We start from the raw sequence: 19,187 nt of genomic DNA, 5'->3' as shown, positions 1-19,187 counted from the left end.
TTGAGAAAGATATGCCTGGAATGTGTTGGTGTGTTTGTGACTGCCATGCTGCTTTGCTAGTTTCCCATCCCCCTCACCTATGGCAACTCAAGAGCAGGCCAGGGATGCTTTGTGAGTTCACAGTTCTCCTCCAACACCACAATTCAAAAGCATCAGTTCTTCGGCACTCAGCCTTCCTTACAGTCCATCTCTCACAGATATATGTTAACTACCGTGAAAACCCCCTATGTCAGCAAGGCCTAAGTTATGGGTTTTCACAATTATTTCAACTTTCAATGAAGCAGACACATTGGTTTTGTGCCAGAGGGGGTTCCTACCAGTTTGGACCAGTTCGGCCAAGTAGGTAGTAACTCAGCCTGTCACGCCCTGAACTGGTTCTACTGGCAGCGCCATAGACGCCGCCATCTTGTTTTTTTCCTTCTGTGCTTGTACTACTGTGTATGCGCGCGTGCACCCAAAGCAGATCCCTGAGCAAACCAACAGTAGCAGAAGCCGGGAACCCACTCCTGGCATGCACAGCACACTCACTCACTCGAGTTGCTATTAACTAATTCAGTGTATTATCCGAGCACTAGTGGGCTGATATGCTTTGGCTTCTATTAAGCCAAATATGGCCTCTACTCCATTGTATCTTTTCTAGGGGTAAGCAAGACAAGCACAGAATTTTGAGAAATTAGAATCATGGAATGATAGAGTTGGATGCCTAGAATTTAAATCCCTCCCTCTCTCTCCTCCTCCCACTCTCCCCTCTCCTTCTCTCTCTTCTTCTCCCTCTCCTTCCCCTCTCTCTTTGCCTCCCTCTCTTTGTCTCCCTTTCCCCCTCCCTCTCCCTCCCTCTCCCCCTCCCTCTTCCATTTCCCCTTCCTCTCTCTCCCTATCCCCCTCTCCTTCTCTCTCTTGTTCTCCTCTCCTCTTTCCCCCTCTCTCTTTAGGAATAGCAATAGCAGTTAGACTTATATACCGCTTCATAGGGCTTTCAGCCCTCTCTAAGCGGTTTACAGAGTCAGCATATTGCCCCCAACAACAATCCGGGTCCTCATTTTACCCACCTCGGAAGGATGGAAGGCTGAGTCAACCCTGAGCCGGTGAGGTTTGAACAGCCGAACTGCAGAACTGCAGTCAGCTGAAGGAGCCTGCAGTGCTGCATTTAACCACTGCGCCACCTCAGCTCTTCTCTTCTCGGCTCTTTGCCTCCCTCTCTTCCTCCTCCTCCTCCTCCCTCTTCCTTTCCCCTTCGCCATTGTGTTTTACATTGTACAAGTAGCTCTCCACATATTTCTATTTCTTTGTGCAATAACAGCAACCAATTTGTCTATGTTGTGTGTACGAGCTTCTCTCATAAGCACATTGCTCAATACCAAGCAAAGAGACTTTAAATGCATTGTTGTGCCCGGAATACATGAGTTGGTATTGTACAACCGACAAGGCGGTTGATTTTGGATAACTGCTTCGAAAGTAATAGGCACGGGAGTTTATTTTGAAAATAAATTTTGAAAAGGGATCTCAACTCCTCCTTCTCACTCATAAACCATAGTTTGCTTTCACTGCCATTTCCATATTAATCATTACTGCTTCCAGTTTTGGTCGCCACGATGTAGAAAAGATGTGGAGACTCTAGAAAGAGTGCAGAGAAGAGCAATAAAGAGGATTAGGGGACCGAAGGCTAAAACATATGAAGAACGGTTGCAGGAACTGGGTATGTCTAGTTTAATGAAAAGAAGGACTAGGGGAGACATGATAGCAATCTTCCAATATCTCAGAGGCTGCCACAAAGAAGAGGGAGTCAAGCTATTCTCCAAGGCACCTGAGGGTAGGACAAGAAGCAATGGGTGGAAACTAATCAAGGAGAGAAGCAACTTAGAACTAAGGAGAAATTTCCTGACAGTTAGAACAATTAATCAATGGAACAACTTGCTTCCAGAAGTTGTGAATGCCCCAACACTGGAAGTTTTAACGAAGAGATTGGACAACCATTTGTCTGAAGTGGTGTAGGGTTTCCTGCCTAAGCAGGGGGGTGGACTAGAAGACCTCCAAGGTCCCTTTCAACTCTGTTATTCTGTTATTTGGTTCCAAATAACAAAAGTTAGAAGTGGTGAGAAAAACACTCCCCAATTTGCCTTCTGACTGGAAATGGACATGCCTTGTCCTAGTTACCTCTAGGTACATGTAGTCCTTGACTTAAAACCGATTGCTTAGCGACAGTTCAAAGTTACAACAGCATTGAAAAAATGACTTGGGACCAGTTTTCCCACTGCAGCATCCCCCTGGGGGATCAAAATTCAAAAGGAGGGCAACTGATTCGTATTTATGAAGGTTGCAGTCATCTGATCATCTTTTGCCACCTTCTGACAAGCATAATCGATGGGAAAACCAAATTCACTTAACAACCATGTTACTAACTTACCATCGCAGTGTTACACTTAACAACTGTGGCAAGAAAGGTCATAAAATGGAGCAAAACTTACTTAATCACTGCCTCGCTTAGCAGAGGCAGAAATGTTTAGGCTCCATTGTGGTCGTAAGTCAAGAATTGTCTGCAGATTTTTCAAACCCCCTAGGGGTCATAATTTGAGGACTGCCTATAGCAGGGGTCAGCAACCTGCGGCTCTGGAGCCGCATGTGGCTCTTTTATCCTTCTGATGTGGCTCCCTGTCACCAGTTGGCTCCACAATTGATAGGGCTTTCGGTTAGGACAGGTAGAGGAAAAAGGATGTTGCACTAGGAGGAGACTCTATGGTGGTGGTGGTGGCGGGAATCGGACTTCCGGTCAGCAGAGGAAAAAGGATGCCGTGCTAGGAGGAGACTCTATGGTGGGGGAACCGGACTTCCGGTCAGCTCCAGAATTGAATGGGGGGCTTCCGTTTAGGACCTTTGTGGCTCTTTGAGTGTTTAAAGTTGCCGACCCCTAGCCTATAGTATGAATCAAATTGCTTCATCTACCAAAGCCATAAGATTCTTTTGTTCCAACAGGAATCGCACCAGGCTGGCATCTGGAATATATTGATATTGAAGACTCTCTTGTGGACAAAATTTTCCGTTTCCAGTGTGACCGCTGGCTTGCAAAAGATGAAGATGATGGCCAGATTATACGGGAACTGGCCTGTGCCAATAATGACATTTTGGAATTGAAAGAACGAACCTGTAAGTTGTGAAACAAGCAAGGAAAACCAAATGCACAGGTATAGCATAGGTGATTCCTGGCTCATTAGTGGTGACTTGGAGAGGAATCTTGAAGTCCTAGTGGACAACCATTGAAATATGAGCCAGCCGTGTGCATCAGCTGCCAAAAAAGCCAACCCAGTTCTAGGCTGCATAAACAGAGGGAGAGAATCAAGATCACGTGAAGTGTTAATACCACTTTATAATGCTTTGGTAAGGCCACACTTGGAATACGGCATTCAGTTTTGGTTGCCACAATGTAGAAAAGATGTGGAGACTCTAGAAAGAGTGCAGAGAAGAGCAACAAAGATTATTAGGGGACTGGAGGCTAAAACATATGAAGAACAGTTGCAGGAACTGGGTATGTCTAGTTTAATGAAAAGAAGGACTAGGGGTGACATGATAGCAGTGTTTCAATATTTGTGGAGCTGCCACGAATTAGAGGAAGTCAAGCTGTTCTCCAAAGCACCTGAGGGCAGGACAAGAAGCAATGGGTGGAAACTAATCAAGGACAGAAGCAACTTAGAACTAAGGAAGGATTTCCTGACAGAACAATTAATCAGTGGAACCATACTCCATCAGTGGAGGTTTTTAAGAAGAGACTGGGCTGTAGTGGTGTAGGGCTTGCAATCTGAACAGGACTAGAAGACCTCCAAGGTCCCTTCCAACTCTGTTTCTCTGGATGGAATGAGATGAGATGCCACTGCAAAATGCTCTTTTCAGCTTATAGCATTTTTGTTAGCCATCTCCTCAAACGCTGAAGTTCTGAGGCCTCCTTATTCCTGTCACTTTCGTGAGCCGACACGCTGGGTGGAAATGGGATAAATGAGACCATGAGTCTGACTCTCCTTGTCATAAATATCTTCTGGATGTGCAGGCTAAAAAAAAAACAGAAATAGAGCATTTTTTCAGTGCATGATCGAATAAACTAATCTTATGAAAGCCGAGAGAGAAGAAAATGCAGTTGTCTTAATCTTACTTTTAGAGATTTCGAGAAAGCAACTAAACAAACAATCTCATGATAGCTGATCAACAGGTTAATTCAACGCTATGTGTTTTGAGTTTTAAATTTCATATATTTCTGGAAGTGAGGTGCGTTAGTTATATGGCTGGTGAGGCAGCAATTTTTTTTAGACTTGTGGACTTCAACTCCCAGAATTCCATAGCCAGGCATGCTCAGTTCCGATTTAAAGTGACAGCATTTGTTTTTCTCCTTTGCTAAATAAGTTTCCTCCTTTCTTTTTCTTTTTCTTCTCCCTTCCCCTCCTTCCTCCCTCTCTCCCTCCCTCCCCCCTCTCTCAAACACACACACACACAAAGTTGCACCAGGATTCAGAAAATTTAGGTTTTCCTCCTCAGCCCATGTTAGCAATACCACTAGCAGCATTTTGGCTGGCAGGTGTAAGTAGAAGTGGAAATTCATTCTACTGAAAACTTTGTTTTTCTTAATGATTGGATAATTAAAATTTCAGAAGACCCAAAGGCATAGTATTAGAGTGTTACATAGTGCATAAACTAAAGAACTGTCTCAATATGCTTCCTCCCACCTCTCTCAAACACACACACACACACGCACGCACGCACAAAGTTGCACCAGGAGGATGAAATTTCAATTCCTCCCCTCCCTCCGACCCACACATACCTTTTCCAGCTGTTTCAGAGAGGATTTCAACTCTGCTCTTGCCTGCCATCATGAAAAGAAAAAAATGTAAAAGGAAAAAGGTAAGAGCTGAGGTCAGGCTGAGCCAGTTGCTGCCAGAGTCACCGTGGATGACTCTGCTTAACTGTTTAAAAAAGCCTCTAAAAAGCGCCCTCTACAGGAGGCAGGAGAACAACGTGCCTCATCTATGTCAGGAATTTTTCGGCTTTTAACCCTTGCTTAGCTCTGCTCAAGTGATCATAAAGTCAGACTAGATGAGGCACCTCCTTCTCCTGCTGCCTCCTGTAGAGGGAACTTTTTTTAGAGCTTTTTTAAACAGTTAAGCACTAAGCAGAGTCATCCATGCGCTCTACATAAGGCAGCCCTTGAAGAGCATTCAGAGACTTCAACTTGTCCAGAATGCAGCCATGCAAGCAATTGTGGGTGTACCTCGATACACCCACGTTACACCTATCCTCCACGAGCTGCACTGGCTTCCAATCGGTCTCTGGATACGCTTCAAGGTGCTAGTCGTCACTTATAAAGCCCTTCATGGTATTGGACCTGGGTACTTGAGAGACCGCCTGCTGCCAATTACCTCCCAAAGATCCATTAGATCACACAGGATCGGCCTCCTCCGGGTTCCGTCTACTAGCCAATGCCATCTGGCTATGACCCGGGGGAGGGCCTTCTCTGTGGAGGCTCCGGCCCTTTGGAACGAACTCCCCGCAGAGATTCGGACCCTCACCTCTCTCCAGGCCTTCCGAAAAGCCGTTAAAACCTGGCTGTGTCGGCAGGCCTGGGGTTGATGAGCTCCCTTCCCCTCTCGACAGGTGTGGTTGTTGGCTATCTTAAATGCTTGTCTTGTATTTGTGTGTTCCCTTTCCCGTTTGAGTTGTTCGCCGCCCTGAGTCCCTGCAGGGAATAGGGCGGCATATAAATAAAACAAATCTCAATCTCAATCCATGATGACTCTGGCAGCAACTAGCTCAGCCTTTTTCCTTTTACATTTTTTTTTTCTTTTCATGATGACAGTGGTGAGGCTCTGCCTCCCCTGACTGCACGTCCCTGATTTCTGGAGATCAGATTTTCCAATGTTCATCCAGGACTTTCCTCCCTAAATGTTCTAGTTTGGCTAAACAAAGGTGACCCCAGCTGTTGAAGCTGAAGTTTTTAACTCTCAGTCCTGCATCGGTGAAGCACTTTCATAAATAAACAGGGAATCACAGGGGAAGAAAGTTAAGAAGCTGTCACATCAAGAGCCGAGGTGGCGCAGTGGTTAGAGTGCAGCACTGCAGGCCACTTCAGCTGACTGCAGTTCTGCAGTTCGGCTGTTCAAATCTCACCGGCTCAAAGGTTGACTCAGCCTTCCATCCTTCCGAGGTGGGTAAAATGAGGACCCGGATTGTTGTTGAGGGCGATATGCTGACTCTGTAAACCGCTTAGAGAGGGCTGAAAGCCCTATGAAGCGGTATATAAGTCTAACTGCTATTGCTATAAGCGGATAGTAACTACTGAGTAACTCTTAGAAGGACAGATTGGTTGAATAGTTCTCCCAGGTTTTCCCACTTTTCTTGGAGACCATAGTATCAGAGGGCTGAAAGGGACCTTGGAGATCCTCTAGTCCAACCCGCTGGGGACATCAAGGATTAAAATTGGGACTCTCCTGTTCCAAGCAGAATGCAGAATAACAGAATTGGAAAGGATCTTGGAAGACTTTAAGTCTAATTCACTGCTCAAACAGGAGACCCTTACCCCGTGATGATGAACCAATGGCATGCGTGCCACAGGTGGCACGCAGAGCCCTCTCTCTGGGTATGAGCACCATCGCCAGCTGCTCTTGTGGTTTCCATTGCACACATGTGTGCCGGCCAGCTGGTCTTCGCGGGTGCCAAGAGTGCCAGAAAATGGCCCGAAAAACAGACAAAAACCAGGCCATTTTGGGGGGTCTTTTTCGAGCCTTTTCCAAGCTGTTTTCGGGCCATTTTTCAGAGCATTTTTCAGGGCATTTTTTGTGCCATAAGTGAAAAAGAAAGAAAATGGCCTGAAAACAGCCCCCCCCAAAAAACCACCCGGAAAATGGCCCCCAAAATGGCATGAAAACGGCCCCAAAAATAGCCAAAATTGGCCCCCAAAAAGGCATGCGCACACCAGCCAGCTGATCTTCGGGTTTCCAGTGTGCTAGTGCGCGCATATGCACATAGATTCTAGTTTGGGCACTTGGTGCCAAAAAGGTTCGCCACCACTGCCGTATACCATTTCAGACAAATGATCATCCAATCTATGTTGGAATTATAATTAGAATGACAGAGTTGAAAGGGACCTTGGAGGTCTTCTAGCCCAACCTCCTGCTTAGGCAGGAAACCCTATACCGTTTCAGACAAATGGCTATCCAACATCTTCTTAAAGACTTCCAGTGTTGGGGCATTCGCAACTTCTGGAGGCAACTTCTGTTCCACTGATTAATTGTTCTCACTGTCTGGAAATTTCTCCTCAGTTCTAAGTTGCTTCTCTCCTTGATTAGTTTCCACCCATTGCTTCTTCTTCTGCCCTCAGGTGCTTTGGAGAATAGCTTGACTCCCTCTTCTCTGTGGCAACCCCTGAGATACCGGAAGACTCCTATCACGTCTCCCCTGGTCCTTCTTTTCATTAAACTAGACACACCCAATTCTCTTCTTTAAAACCTCAAGATACTCCCGATCTATGAAACACGGAAAGGGAAAGGCTAAACTAGGAGCCTTAACGTGTTGTTTTCTCTGAACTTTCAAGCTTATGAGATCCTTACAATTACCAGCAATAAGGAGGATTCAGAGACCAAGGAAAACGTATCCATCATTTTTGAAGGCAAGCGAGGGCGTTCCAAGGAATTCCTGCTGGAGAACTCCAGGAAGAGAAGATTTTTAAGGTATGTTATCATAATGCCATGATTATAATGTCCTGAATTCTTCATTCTTTATACAACTGAATGATCATAATCAGCCAACTTTGGGCTGATTAAAAGATTGCCCTTAATGAATGCATTGTTCAGCAGACTCAATTGCTCCTTATAAAAATAAGCACTGTATTTATAAATATATATATATATTGTTGTATTTGTGCTGATAAATAAATAAAGGGAGACTAGTATAGATCTATTTCAAGCTATTTAGCTCTCATCAGCTAGCCATACCCTTATTGGGATTTGAACCTGGGCTATATAACATACTAGGCAGACTTCTTAGCCATTAGGCCACAGGCTCTTATCCGTTATCAGCGAAGCCAGGGTGAAAGGTATCTATTAGATTTCTTTTACAACCCCCGGTATGCCCAAATATGGGAGGAAGGTCACACTTCCACTCTCTGTCCTTTGGCTCGTCACAAGAGACCATCCAGGCAGAAACCCAATATTTTTACTTGTGGCCTAATGGCTAAGAAGTCTGCCTAGTATGTTATATAGCCCAGGTTCAAATCCCAATAAGGGTATGGCTAGCTGATGAGAGCTAAATAGCTTGAAATAGATCTATACTAGTCTCCCTTTATTTATTTATCAGCACAAATACAACAAAATGTAACAAAAAGGCAACAGTAAAAATATTGGGTTTCTGCCTGGATGGTCTCTTGTGACGAGCCGAAGGACAGAGAGTGGAAGTGTGACCTTCCTCCCATATTTGGGCATACCGGGGGTTGTAAAAGAAATCTAATATATATATATATATATATATATATATATATATATATATATATATATATGTATGTATGTATGTATGTATGTATGTATGTATGTATGTATGTATGTATGTATGTATGTATGTATGTATATATATATATATATATATATATATGTATATGTATGTATATGTATGTATATGTATGTATATGTATGTATATATATGTATATATATGTATATATATGTATATATATGTATATATATGTATATATATGTATATATGTGTATATATGTGTATATATGTGTATATATGTGTATATATGTGTATATATGTGTATATATGTGTATATGTATATGTATATGTATATGTATATGTATATGTATATGTATATGTATATGTATATGTATATGTATATGTATATGTATATGTATATGTATATGTATATGTATATGTATATGTATATGTATATGTATATGTATATGTATATGTATATGTATATGTATATGTATATGTATATGTATATGTATATGTATATGTATATGTACATGTATATGTATATGTATATATATATTGTTATAAGATTCATTTATTATTGGCGACATTTAGGGAGTGCCTTTCCTAAGCAGATGTATCTCAGTTCCCTAATCTCCAAATAAATACATTCCTTTCTTCTCCCTTTAAAAGAGTTGGATGTTTATATGTGCAACGTGATAGATGTTAATTCATTGATTGAAGTGTTTCTCATAAGTGTTCGGAGAACCTGCATTATCTCAGTGACCTGTGCATTGAGAAAGGTTGGCTTGCTTGCGAACACAATTATATTTATGCCTCTTAATAAGAAATAAGTCAGGAAACCTTTCAGACAAATTGAAATTACGGTTTTCATCTATAAATTAATATTATATGTGGACAAGTCCTTCCTGGAACATCGTAGGGATGATTTGCAGACATATGGCTATATAAATTTGCGCTGGGCAGTTTCTAAGCTCTAAAAATATTTATTTAATTGTATAAATAACTCGTGGCACATACCGTCTTCCACCTATTTCCCCCTGAATGATAACTCTGTGAGGTGGTTGAGTTCGTGACCCGTCAAAAGCGCGAACGTCATAAGCGCGCCGACAACACCGCGGCGCTAAAACCGCGATGTCAAAAGCGCGCCGACAACAGCGCGCTGACAGAAGCGCGATTTAATTTAAGGTAAGATTTACAGTTAGGTTTAGGATTAGGTTTAGGGTTAGGTTTAGGGTTACGTTACAGCGCGCTCCTGTCGGCGCGCTTTTTTCGGCGGGCTTTAGGGCTAATTAGTCGTTCATTCATCGCACAGTTTTGTCACCGCACTTTAGACACCGCGGTTTAGTCAGGCGCGCTTTTGTTGTGCGCACATTTCTGGTGGAACCGGTTGAGTTGAGAGAGAGTGATTGGCCCAAAGACACCCAGCTGTCTTTTTGCCTAAGGTGGGAGTAGAAAGAACTCACTGTCTTCTAGTGATTGGGCCAAACTATCTTTTATGCCTCGGTTGGGACTAGAACTCACAGTGTGCTGGTAATTAGCCCAAGGTCACCCAGTCAGCTTTCATGCCTAAGGTGGGACTAGAACTCACTAGAATCATGCCTCAGTGGTTTCTAGCCTGGTGCCTTAACCACTAGGCAAAACTGGCTGTATCGTATGTTGCATTAATTATTGCAAACTAAGTCCATTCACTTACCTCTTCCCATTAGTGAGTGATTGTCTGCTCCATTAACCTTTAAAGCTTTATGTGTGTATGTGGGGGGGATCCACAGAGGAGCATCGGATGTATTCCAGTTTTCTTCCAAAAACGTTGATGATATCGCCGCCATCTGTGTTGGTCACTGTCCAAAAGATGGGAAGAAACTGAAGGCGAAATTGGACATATATTGGCATGTTCAGGAAATTGTCGTTACAGAGATGGAGCTTGGCAACAAGTAAGTGCCTCACTTATTTACTCACTCACTTACTCACTGAGTGGTGGCTCAGAGCTTGTCGGTCAGAAAAGGTCGGCAGTTCAGCTGTTCGAATCCCTAGCGCCGCGGAACAGAGTGAGCTCTCGTGACTTGTCCCAGCTTCTGCCAACCTAGCAGTTCGAAAGCACGTAAAAAATGCAAGTAGAAAAATAGGAACCACCTTTGGTGGGAAGGTAACAGCGTTCCGTGCGCCTTTGGTGTTTAATCATGCCAGCCACATGACCACGGAGACGTCTTTGGACAGTGCTGGCTCTTTGGCTTTGAAACGGAGATGAGCACCGCCCCCTAGAGTCAGGAACAACTAGCACATAAGTGCGAGGGGAACTTTTACCTTTATCTTTACAGTGCCTCATAATGAAAAGATGCATAAAGGACACAGACAGACAGCCATGGTTTTATAATGTTGGTTTGTGGCACTCAAAGATTTGTGGTCCTAACTCCTGCACCGGTAGTCCTCGAGTTACACCAATTCTCTTAGTGACCATGCAAAGTTACCACGGCGCTGAAAAAAGTGACTTACTGTATGACCGTTTTTCACACGTGTAACCGCTGCAGCATCCCCCTGGTCAAAATTTGGCCGCTTGGCCACTGACTCACATGTACGACAGATGGTAGCATCCCAGGGTCATGTCATCCCTTTTTGCGACCTTCGGACAAGCAGCGCAGAAACCAGATTCACTTAACAATGGTGTTACTAACGTAACAACTAGGTTTGCTTAACGACTGTGGCGAGAAAGGTCATAAAATGGGGCAGAGCTCACTTAACAGCTGTCCTACTACGCAGCAGAAATTTTGGGCTCAGTTGTGCTTGTAAGTTGAGGACTCCCTGTAGAGGCCTCGGATTTGATTTAGAGTGGAGACGAAGGCAAAGTAATGAAGACTGAAAATCTACTCCCGGAGACGAATGGGACAACTCGCCGCAGCCAACTTGCTGCGGCCAACTCACCACAGCCAACATGCCACGTGTTGTGACCTGTCACACACCGGTCCCTCCAGCAGCCAAACCAGATAAGGAGGCGTGGGAGTCAGGATCAACATCAAGGCAACTCATGAGCTCTGAGGGGGAAGAGGGAATGGAGCTGGCAGAGAGAGAGGGGGGAGAGGGAGGGAGGGGGTTCCACCACAAATCCGCGAAGCCCTTATCCGCAGAGACATAAGCGCGAACACTAATTCGCACCGTTTGAAGCGCTAAGGAAAAACGCGACCCTACCGCGATGACATAATCGCGGAGGGCAAACCCGCGCATTCCCAAGCACTCAGTACCCTAAACCTAACCCTAAACCTAACCCTAAACCTAACCCTAAACCTAACCCTAAACCTAACCCTAAACCTAACCCTAAACCTAACCCTAAACCTAACCCTAAACCTAACCCTAAACCTAACCCTAAACCTAACCCTAAACCTAACCCTAAACCTAACCCTAAACCTAACCCTAAACCTAACCCTAAACCTAACCCTAACCCTAACCCTAAACCTAACCCTAAACCTAACCCTAAACCTAACCCTAAACCTAACCCTAAACCTAACCCTAAACCTAACCCTAAACCTAACCCTAAACCTAACCCTAAACCTAACCCTAAACCTAACCCTAAACCTAACCCTAAACCTAACCCTAAACCTAACCCTAAACCTAACCCTAAACCTAACCCTAAACCTAACCCTAAACCTAACCCTAAAACAAACCCCTAAACCTAATCCTAACCCTTACCTTAATTGAAATCGGCTTTCTGCCGCGGCGCCGTTTTAAAGCGCCCTTCTGTTGCCGCGCTGTTGTCACGGCGGTGATGACGCGCGGTGATGACATCGCGGCTTTAGCGACGCGATTTTATCACCGCTATTTTGACTAGCGCGGTTTTGTCGTGCCACGGAGGGAGGGAGGCAGAGCCTGGGCCATCCATCAGCCCTCAGATGGAGAGTCAACAGCCCCCAGGTCTGGAGGTGGCTGATGAGGAAGAGGAGGAACAGCTGTGTCCAGTGCCTGATGCGTAGTTGTGCAGAAGGCAGAGGAGAGGAGAGCAGTGGAAATCTATGGGCCGGTCCTTGGGAAGCAGGCAGAGATGAAAAGATGCAGCAGACAACTGTTCATCTCCAGGCCAGACGGACTTGTTAGCCTGCTGTGAGAGAGAAACTTTTTTCTGGGGCTGCTGGCGCTCCTAATAAAGGGAATATTTATTTAACTACAGAGGGTTTGTCATGTTTGGGAGCTGGGTCAGAACACCGCAGGGCAACTCACTGTAGGACAATTTAATAATTCTATTTAATTTTTTTAAATAAATAAAAAAAACATTTTAGTTTTTGCCATTCACATAGCTGTCCCTCCTTTTGCATCATTTCTTTAGTGATTCCATCATTTCTTCGATATTAGGGTAACTCTTGTCCCACAGCGAGGTGTCCTGTGGTGTTGAGGCCCACCAGCAACCAGCAGAGCTGGCAGCAGATTTGGAGAGTGAGGAGGTTGGGGAGGAACATGGGCCAGTCCTGGAGGCTGGGGAAGGCTCTGATGAGGGCTCTGTGTCGGAGGCAGAGTGGGGGCCAGAGCCGTATGCCAGTTATCAGCTGCCTTCAGACAGCAGTGAGGCAGAGGAACAGCTGGAGCCTGTTCCCAGAGTGCGCATGCATAGAGCTGCTAGAAGAAAAGAACAGCTCAGAAATCAGGGTTGACTTGGGAGTAAAGCCACAGGTGGATGGTGAATGGCCCCTCCCATAGGAAATACAAGAGGAGCGAAAGGGGAGGGGGCTTTTGCAGGAAACAATTCCTTCGTTCCTTTGTTCATTCATTCATTCGTTTCAGGAGTGTGAAGATCTGTCCATAAATCTCAGAGACTCTGTGCCAAGTCTTTCCTTGCACAGCGCCTCCTTTGGAAAATATTTACATGGCAGCTTTCCAAAATAGATAAGGTCTGTAGTCCTAAATACTCCTTTGAAAGACTGTTTGCCAGGCCTTTGCTGAATGTGAATGGGAGGAATTCACATTCATTTAATAAAAGAGGTTTTGTCGGGACCAGGACTCTGCCTCGTGCTTTTTGGGGAAGCCCAGGTCCGAACACTTGGTTGCTTTCTTGCAGACATTTCATTACCCAACTAGGTAACACCATCAGTGCTAGTAGAGCCTAGGCAGTGGCGGGATTCAGCTGGTTTGCACCGGTTCCATGAACCGGTTGTTAAATTACCCACTGCCCTTATCAAAGTGGATCTGCCAGAAGAAAAGGACAACTCAGAAATCAGGGTTGACTTGGGAGAAGTCACAGGTGGAGGGTGATTGGCCCCTCCCATAAGACATAAAAGAGGAGTGAAAGGGGAGGGGGGCTTTTGCAGGAAACAATTCATTCGTTCAGTCATTAGGTTCATTTCAGGAGTGTGAAAATCTGTCTCAGAGACTCTGTGCCCAGTCTTTCCTTGCACAGCACCTCATTTGGAAAATATTTACATGGCAGCTTCCCAAGACAGATAAGGTCTGTGGTCATAAATACTCCTTTGAAAGACTGTTTGCCAGGCCTTTTCTGAATGTGAATGAGAGGAATTCACATTCATTTAATAAAATGGGTTTTGTCGGGACCAGGACTCTGCCTCGTGCTTTTTGGGGAAGCCTAGGTCAGAACATGTGGTGAATTAACTGTGGTGAGTTGGCTGTGGTGGGTTGGCTGTGGGAAATCGCCATAGACCCCTCCCTGAGCATGCTTAAGTGTGTCTGGGTTCATGTGGGGAAAGGGTTACCCTACAGCAATAATAGCAATAACAGTAGACTTATACCGCTTCATAGGGCTTTCAGCCCTCTCTAAGCGGTTTACAGAGTCAGCATATTGCCCCCAACAACATTCCGGGTCCTCATTTTACCCACCTCAGAAGGATGGAAGGCTGAGTCAACCCTGAGCCGGTGAGATTTGAACCGCTGAACTGCTGATCTAGCAGTCAGCCTGCAGTGCTGCATTTAACCACTGCGCCACCTTGGCACCTTGGCACACTTTGCCATGTACAAAAATCCTGGCAATCAAAGCAGCATGAAACTCAAGGTGGATTTGGGGATAAGAGAGTGTCCAGTTTACCATTAAAGTCAGGGAGAAATCTCCACCCAAGTTATTTGTCACGACTAACCCAAAAACCCTAATTAATCTTAAGTGGCGCATCATAAAATATTATATCTCTTTTCCAGCAAAGCTCCCATGCTAATTGTTGTTGTGTTGTTGCAGAAGGATTCAAAAGATTGGAGTGGAAGGAAAAAAGGATGGAAGGAAAGGGGGAGTCATTAAGGAGAGGAGTTGTGGAGGGAAAGATTTTTGAAGCCAATTAAGTGGCTTTTCTGTGCCTAAAAATGATATGGAATTTTGCCACCAGAAGGAATTTAAACAAAAGGGTAACAAGCATTCGAGTCGATCAGAGAGGATTTAGCAAAGCTGGCACAAGACTCGTCAGAGAAAGTCAGTTCTTCCTTGCCAAAGAAAAACAAGCATTCTGCAACAAATATTTTAACTTTGGGGGGGGACGGGCATGAATCCTTCCAAATTCAGGACTCTGCTTGCTTCTTCCGGCAGGTATTTCTTCAAATGCAATGCGAAAATTCCCCTCCGCGCCAAGAGAGGAGACTACAAGGTTTTTGAATGTGCCAAGGTGATCGAAAGCTTCGCCAGCAAAGCTCGGAGTTTAGTACCCGTCCGATACGAAGTGATCATCGTGACTGGCTCCCAAAAAGCATCTGGCACAGATGCCAACGTCCACATCACCATATTTGGATCGAACGGGGATTCGGGCAAGCGGCGTTTAAAGCAGAAATTCCGCAATCTCTTTGAACGGGGCAGCACCGATCGGTTCTACCTAGAAATCCTCGAACTCGGGGAGTTGAAGAAAGTTCGGATTGAGCACGACAGTAGCGGGCTGTCTCCTGGGTGGCTGGTGGAGCGAGTCGAGATCACCAACTCGGCGACGGGCATAACGACCAACTTTCCCTGCGGGAAGTGGTTGGATAAGAATAAAGGGGATCAGTTAACATGGAGGGAATTGTTTCCCAGGAGTTAACGGCAACTTTAGAACAGAACAGAGCTGGAAGGGACCTTCGAGGTCTTCTAGTCCAGCCCCCTGCTCAAGCAGGAGAACCTATGCCATTTCAGACAAGTTCCAGTTTTTTCTTAGAAACCTCCAGTGATGAAATATCTGCAACATCTGGAGGGAAACTGTCCCACTGGTTAATTGTCCTCACTGTTGGGAAGTTTCTCCTTAATTCCAGGTTGCTTCCCTCCCCTTGATTAGTTTCCATCCATTGATTCTCGCTCTACCTTCAGGTCCTTTGGAAAACAAGTGGACCACCTCCTCTTTGTGTCAGCCCCTCAAATACTGGGATACTGCTATCATGCTATACCTGTGATGGGAAACCTATGGCATGCATATCAAAGGTGGCACGCAGAGGGCTCTTTGCGGGCATGACAGGAGTTCCCCCACCCAGCCAGGGCGCATGTGGGGGACGCACATCAGGGGTGGGTTGCTACCGGCATTACTGCCAGTTAGGTGTGCAAAAATTGCACGCATGCGCATTTGCACTTAAAAAGGTTGGCGCATGCACGCATTAGAAAAGGGAAAAAAATTGTTTGCAATGAAGATTGTTTGGCGCACGAGCAGAACTGAAAATCAAGATGGAGACGACGCCGATAAGACCGGTTCGGGGGGCGTGCCAGGCTGAGTTACTACCGACTTAACTGAACAGGTCCAAACCGGTAGGAACCCACTTCTGACGCAGGTGCGCATATGTGTGGGGTGGCGCATTCCTTGAGGGGGGGGCAGGTGCATGCACTCGCATTGCATTTGGGGGCCTAACCCTAACTGCTTTGGCTTCCAGGTTAGCGCAGGAGGCTTTCCAGGCCCCAAATGGGGAGTGAGGTGGGGGGGAGGGTTTGCGCATGATGAAAAGATTAGCCCTCACTGTGCTATACTTTACCTTTTAGGCACCATGCACAAAATGCGTGTGCGTGCATGCCCGAACTGAAAGGTGCGCGGGTGAACAATCAACAATCTGGGCCCTCATTTGCCCCACCTTGGAAAGATGGAAGGCTGAGTCAACCGTGAGCCTGGTGGGATTTGAACTGCCAAATTGCAGGCAGCCGGCAGTCAGCAGAAGGAGCCTGCAGTACTGCACTCTAACCGCTGCGCCACCGAGGCTCTTAGAATCCTTGCAGACACCCAACAGACACAAGTCAGGGACAGCCAGATGTTACAAACGTATCTCTACAGATTTGCAATCCCTGCAGCATTCAAATCTGACTTCCCTCCTCGTACTCCCTCCTGTTACTACAACAGCTAACGCCAAGTTCTCTTGCAACTTTTCCAAGGGAGGATTTTCATATATTCATTTTAAGCTAGCACATTCTTGGCAAAAGCATAGACCGAAAGGCCCAGGCATGGAGCCATTTGCTGCTGAGAGTCCCTCGTTTGCTGAATTCTCGAGTCAAAGGCAGATTCTCTAGCAACGTGAAGGAAGCTGGTGCCTCTGGCATTCCCTGGCAAAATTTTACACTCGCCCTAAATGATTGCCACAACGAGAAGCAGCCCCTCACCAAGGCTAGTTTCAATCAGTCAGTCAGAAGAGAGATGGAAAGGATTGTTTCCCAGTAAACGGCAACTTTAGAATAGAATAGAGGTGGAATCAGATGGGACCTGAGAGAGGGGAGGGGGCTGGCCTGCACATCCACCCCGGCTCCCTGATGGCCTATGTAGCCTTGTTTTCGATGCCACGCACGAGCAAAGCGCATGCATGGAAGGCCACGCGCATACGAGGTGCACACATTTGCAAACTGGTGGTAAACGTCTGTGAATTCCACCTCTGGCTGGAATGGACCTTGGAGGTCTTCTGGTCCAACCCGCTGTTAAAACAGGAGACCACATACCATTTGAGATCATCTCCTCTTAAAAACGTCCAGTGGTGGAGACCCCACAACCTCTGAAGGCAAACTGTTCCACTTGCTTCTCTCCTTGATTAGTTTCCATCCATTGTTTCTTGTCCTGCCTTCTGGCGCTTTGGAGAATTGATTGATTCCCTCTTCTTTGTGGCAACCCCTTGAATACTGGACCACGGCTATCATGTCATCTTATCGTACTATATAATTTGTTCCTTCTGTCTGCACCCTGCTTTCTTTTTGGATACAGGTAGTCCTCGGCCACAAACGGGCCCAACCTTTCTGCTGACAAAAGAGACAGTCGTCCTGTGGATTTTGCCCCAGTTTATGACCTTTCTTGCCGCACGTGTTAAATGAATCACTGCAGTGGTTAAGTTATCAACAGGGTTGTTAAGTGAATCCAGCTTCCCCATTGAATTGGCTCGTCAGAAGTTCTCAAAAGGAAGTATAATGGAATTTTTTTATAAGCACAAATTGGGAAATTAGTACCATGCACAGACATATAAAATAATTTATTACACTTAAAATGTGTATATCAAGGTTAGAAGTTGGAAGACAAGGATTATACAGTATATATTTATTATTATTTATAGCATTGTGTAAAAAGTATATTGACCCAGTCAATGCGTTGTCCACAAAGTATGTATGAATGTTAAAGGAAAATTAGAAATAAAACACACACACACACACACAACACACACATCTATATATATAAAAGTGAAATACCACTCACACAGCCTCACAAAATGTACAGAACAGTAAAGCCTACAAACTTGAAATTTGGCATGTATATATTCTTCTTGGCTTCTAGGTGCTTGCTAAGAAAGGATTTTTCGAATTGACCATCAGATCCTTAGTATTTCTTATATTATTAATAATACACTCTGATTCTAAGGAGTTAAACATTCTACTCCCCCTCCCCACCTGAAAAGAGCTCTGTTCCAATTGCCCCTTGGGTGTGGACATGGCCAGCGCATGTCTCATCTGGCCTGCGGACTGGGAGTTTAGACATTCTACTCCCTCTCCCCACCTGAAAAATGCTCTGATGCTAAGGAGTCAGACTGAGGGACAGAAGAGGATAAGATAGGAGAGGCCTCTGCGGGGCAAGACTGAGGGAGAGGAGCGGGGAGGAGAGGATCAATGGGGCCAGCCTGAGGGGAAGAAGGGGATAGGAGAGGAAAGGCCTCTGTGGGGCAAGCCTGAGGGAGAGAAGGGGAGAGGAGAGGCTGATTGTAACTACTCATCAATTTTCAAGCTGTGTCGATCCCGATCACAGTTTCGTAGTGGAGCATGGGTATCCAGCTTGTGTGTGTGTGTGTGTGTGTGTGTGTGTGTGTACGTACACACACACACACAAACACACTGTATATATAATATCTCAAAAGGGGATGATATGACCCTCCTCCCCCCGGGACCCTGAAACTGTCGTAAATATGAGTCAGTTGCCAAGCATCCAAATTGTGATCATGTCGGCCATAAGGATACTGCAGTGATCACAAGTGTGAAAAACGCTCAAAAGTCACTTTTTTTTCAGTGCCCGTTGTAACTTTGAATGGTCACTAAATGAACTGTTGTATGTCGAGGACTACCCGTCTATTCAAAGTAACACGTTCCCCTCACCACGCTTTCTGTGAGTTGACCAGGCTGGCTCTTGAGATGGTTCTGTCTGGTCCCTTTTTGCTCTGAATCCATTTCAGCACAACGTATGAGAAATGCTTCCCCGGTTAGAGCAGGAATTTGGCATTCTGGGTACTTTCCTCTTGGAAAGAGGAAGGGGCACCAGTGATGAATAACCGAGATTCTGAAATTAATTATTTCGCGTTGCCATCAAATGGCACCAGCTGTGCTCCTTGTATTGGCTCGGATGGAAAGCTGTTT

The 19,187-nt window shown here is 45.4% G+C and overlaps 1 protein-coding gene across 1 annotated transcript in view; it reads left to right on the top strand.

The window, feature by feature from the left end:
• The window catches only part of LOC106549013 (lipoxygenase homology PLAT domains 1), a 99,128-nt gene extending 83,584 nt beyond the window's left edge, over positions 1–15,544 (top strand). The window contains exons 13-16 of the mRNA XM_087715348.1: positions 2,971–3,141; positions 7,568–7,703; positions 10,231–10,392; positions 14,961–15,544. Of these exons, the coding sequence (XP_087571474.1) occupies positions 2,971–3,141; positions 7,568–7,703; positions 10,231–10,392; positions 14,961–15,441 (950 nt within the window). The 3' untranslated portion in view covers positions 15,442–15,544. The remainder of the gene's footprint in view (positions 1–2,970; positions 3,142–7,567; positions 7,704–10,230; positions 10,393–14,960) is intronic.
• The last annotated feature ends 3,643 nt before the right edge of the window (positions 15,545–19,187 follow it).

Source organism: Thamnophis sirtalis, unplaced genomic scaffold, assembly GCF_051295495.1.
Source record: "Thamnophis sirtalis isolate CommonGarterSnake01/CBP01778 unplaced genomic scaffold, rThaSir2_p1.2 scaffold_5, whole genome shotgun sequence".
Taxonomy (NCBI): domain Eukaryota; kingdom Metazoa; phylum Chordata; class Lepidosauria; order Squamata; family Natricidae; genus Thamnophis; species Thamnophis sirtalis.
Note: the sequence above shows the minus strand (reverse complement) of the source record. Positions and strands in the feature narration are given on the sequence as shown.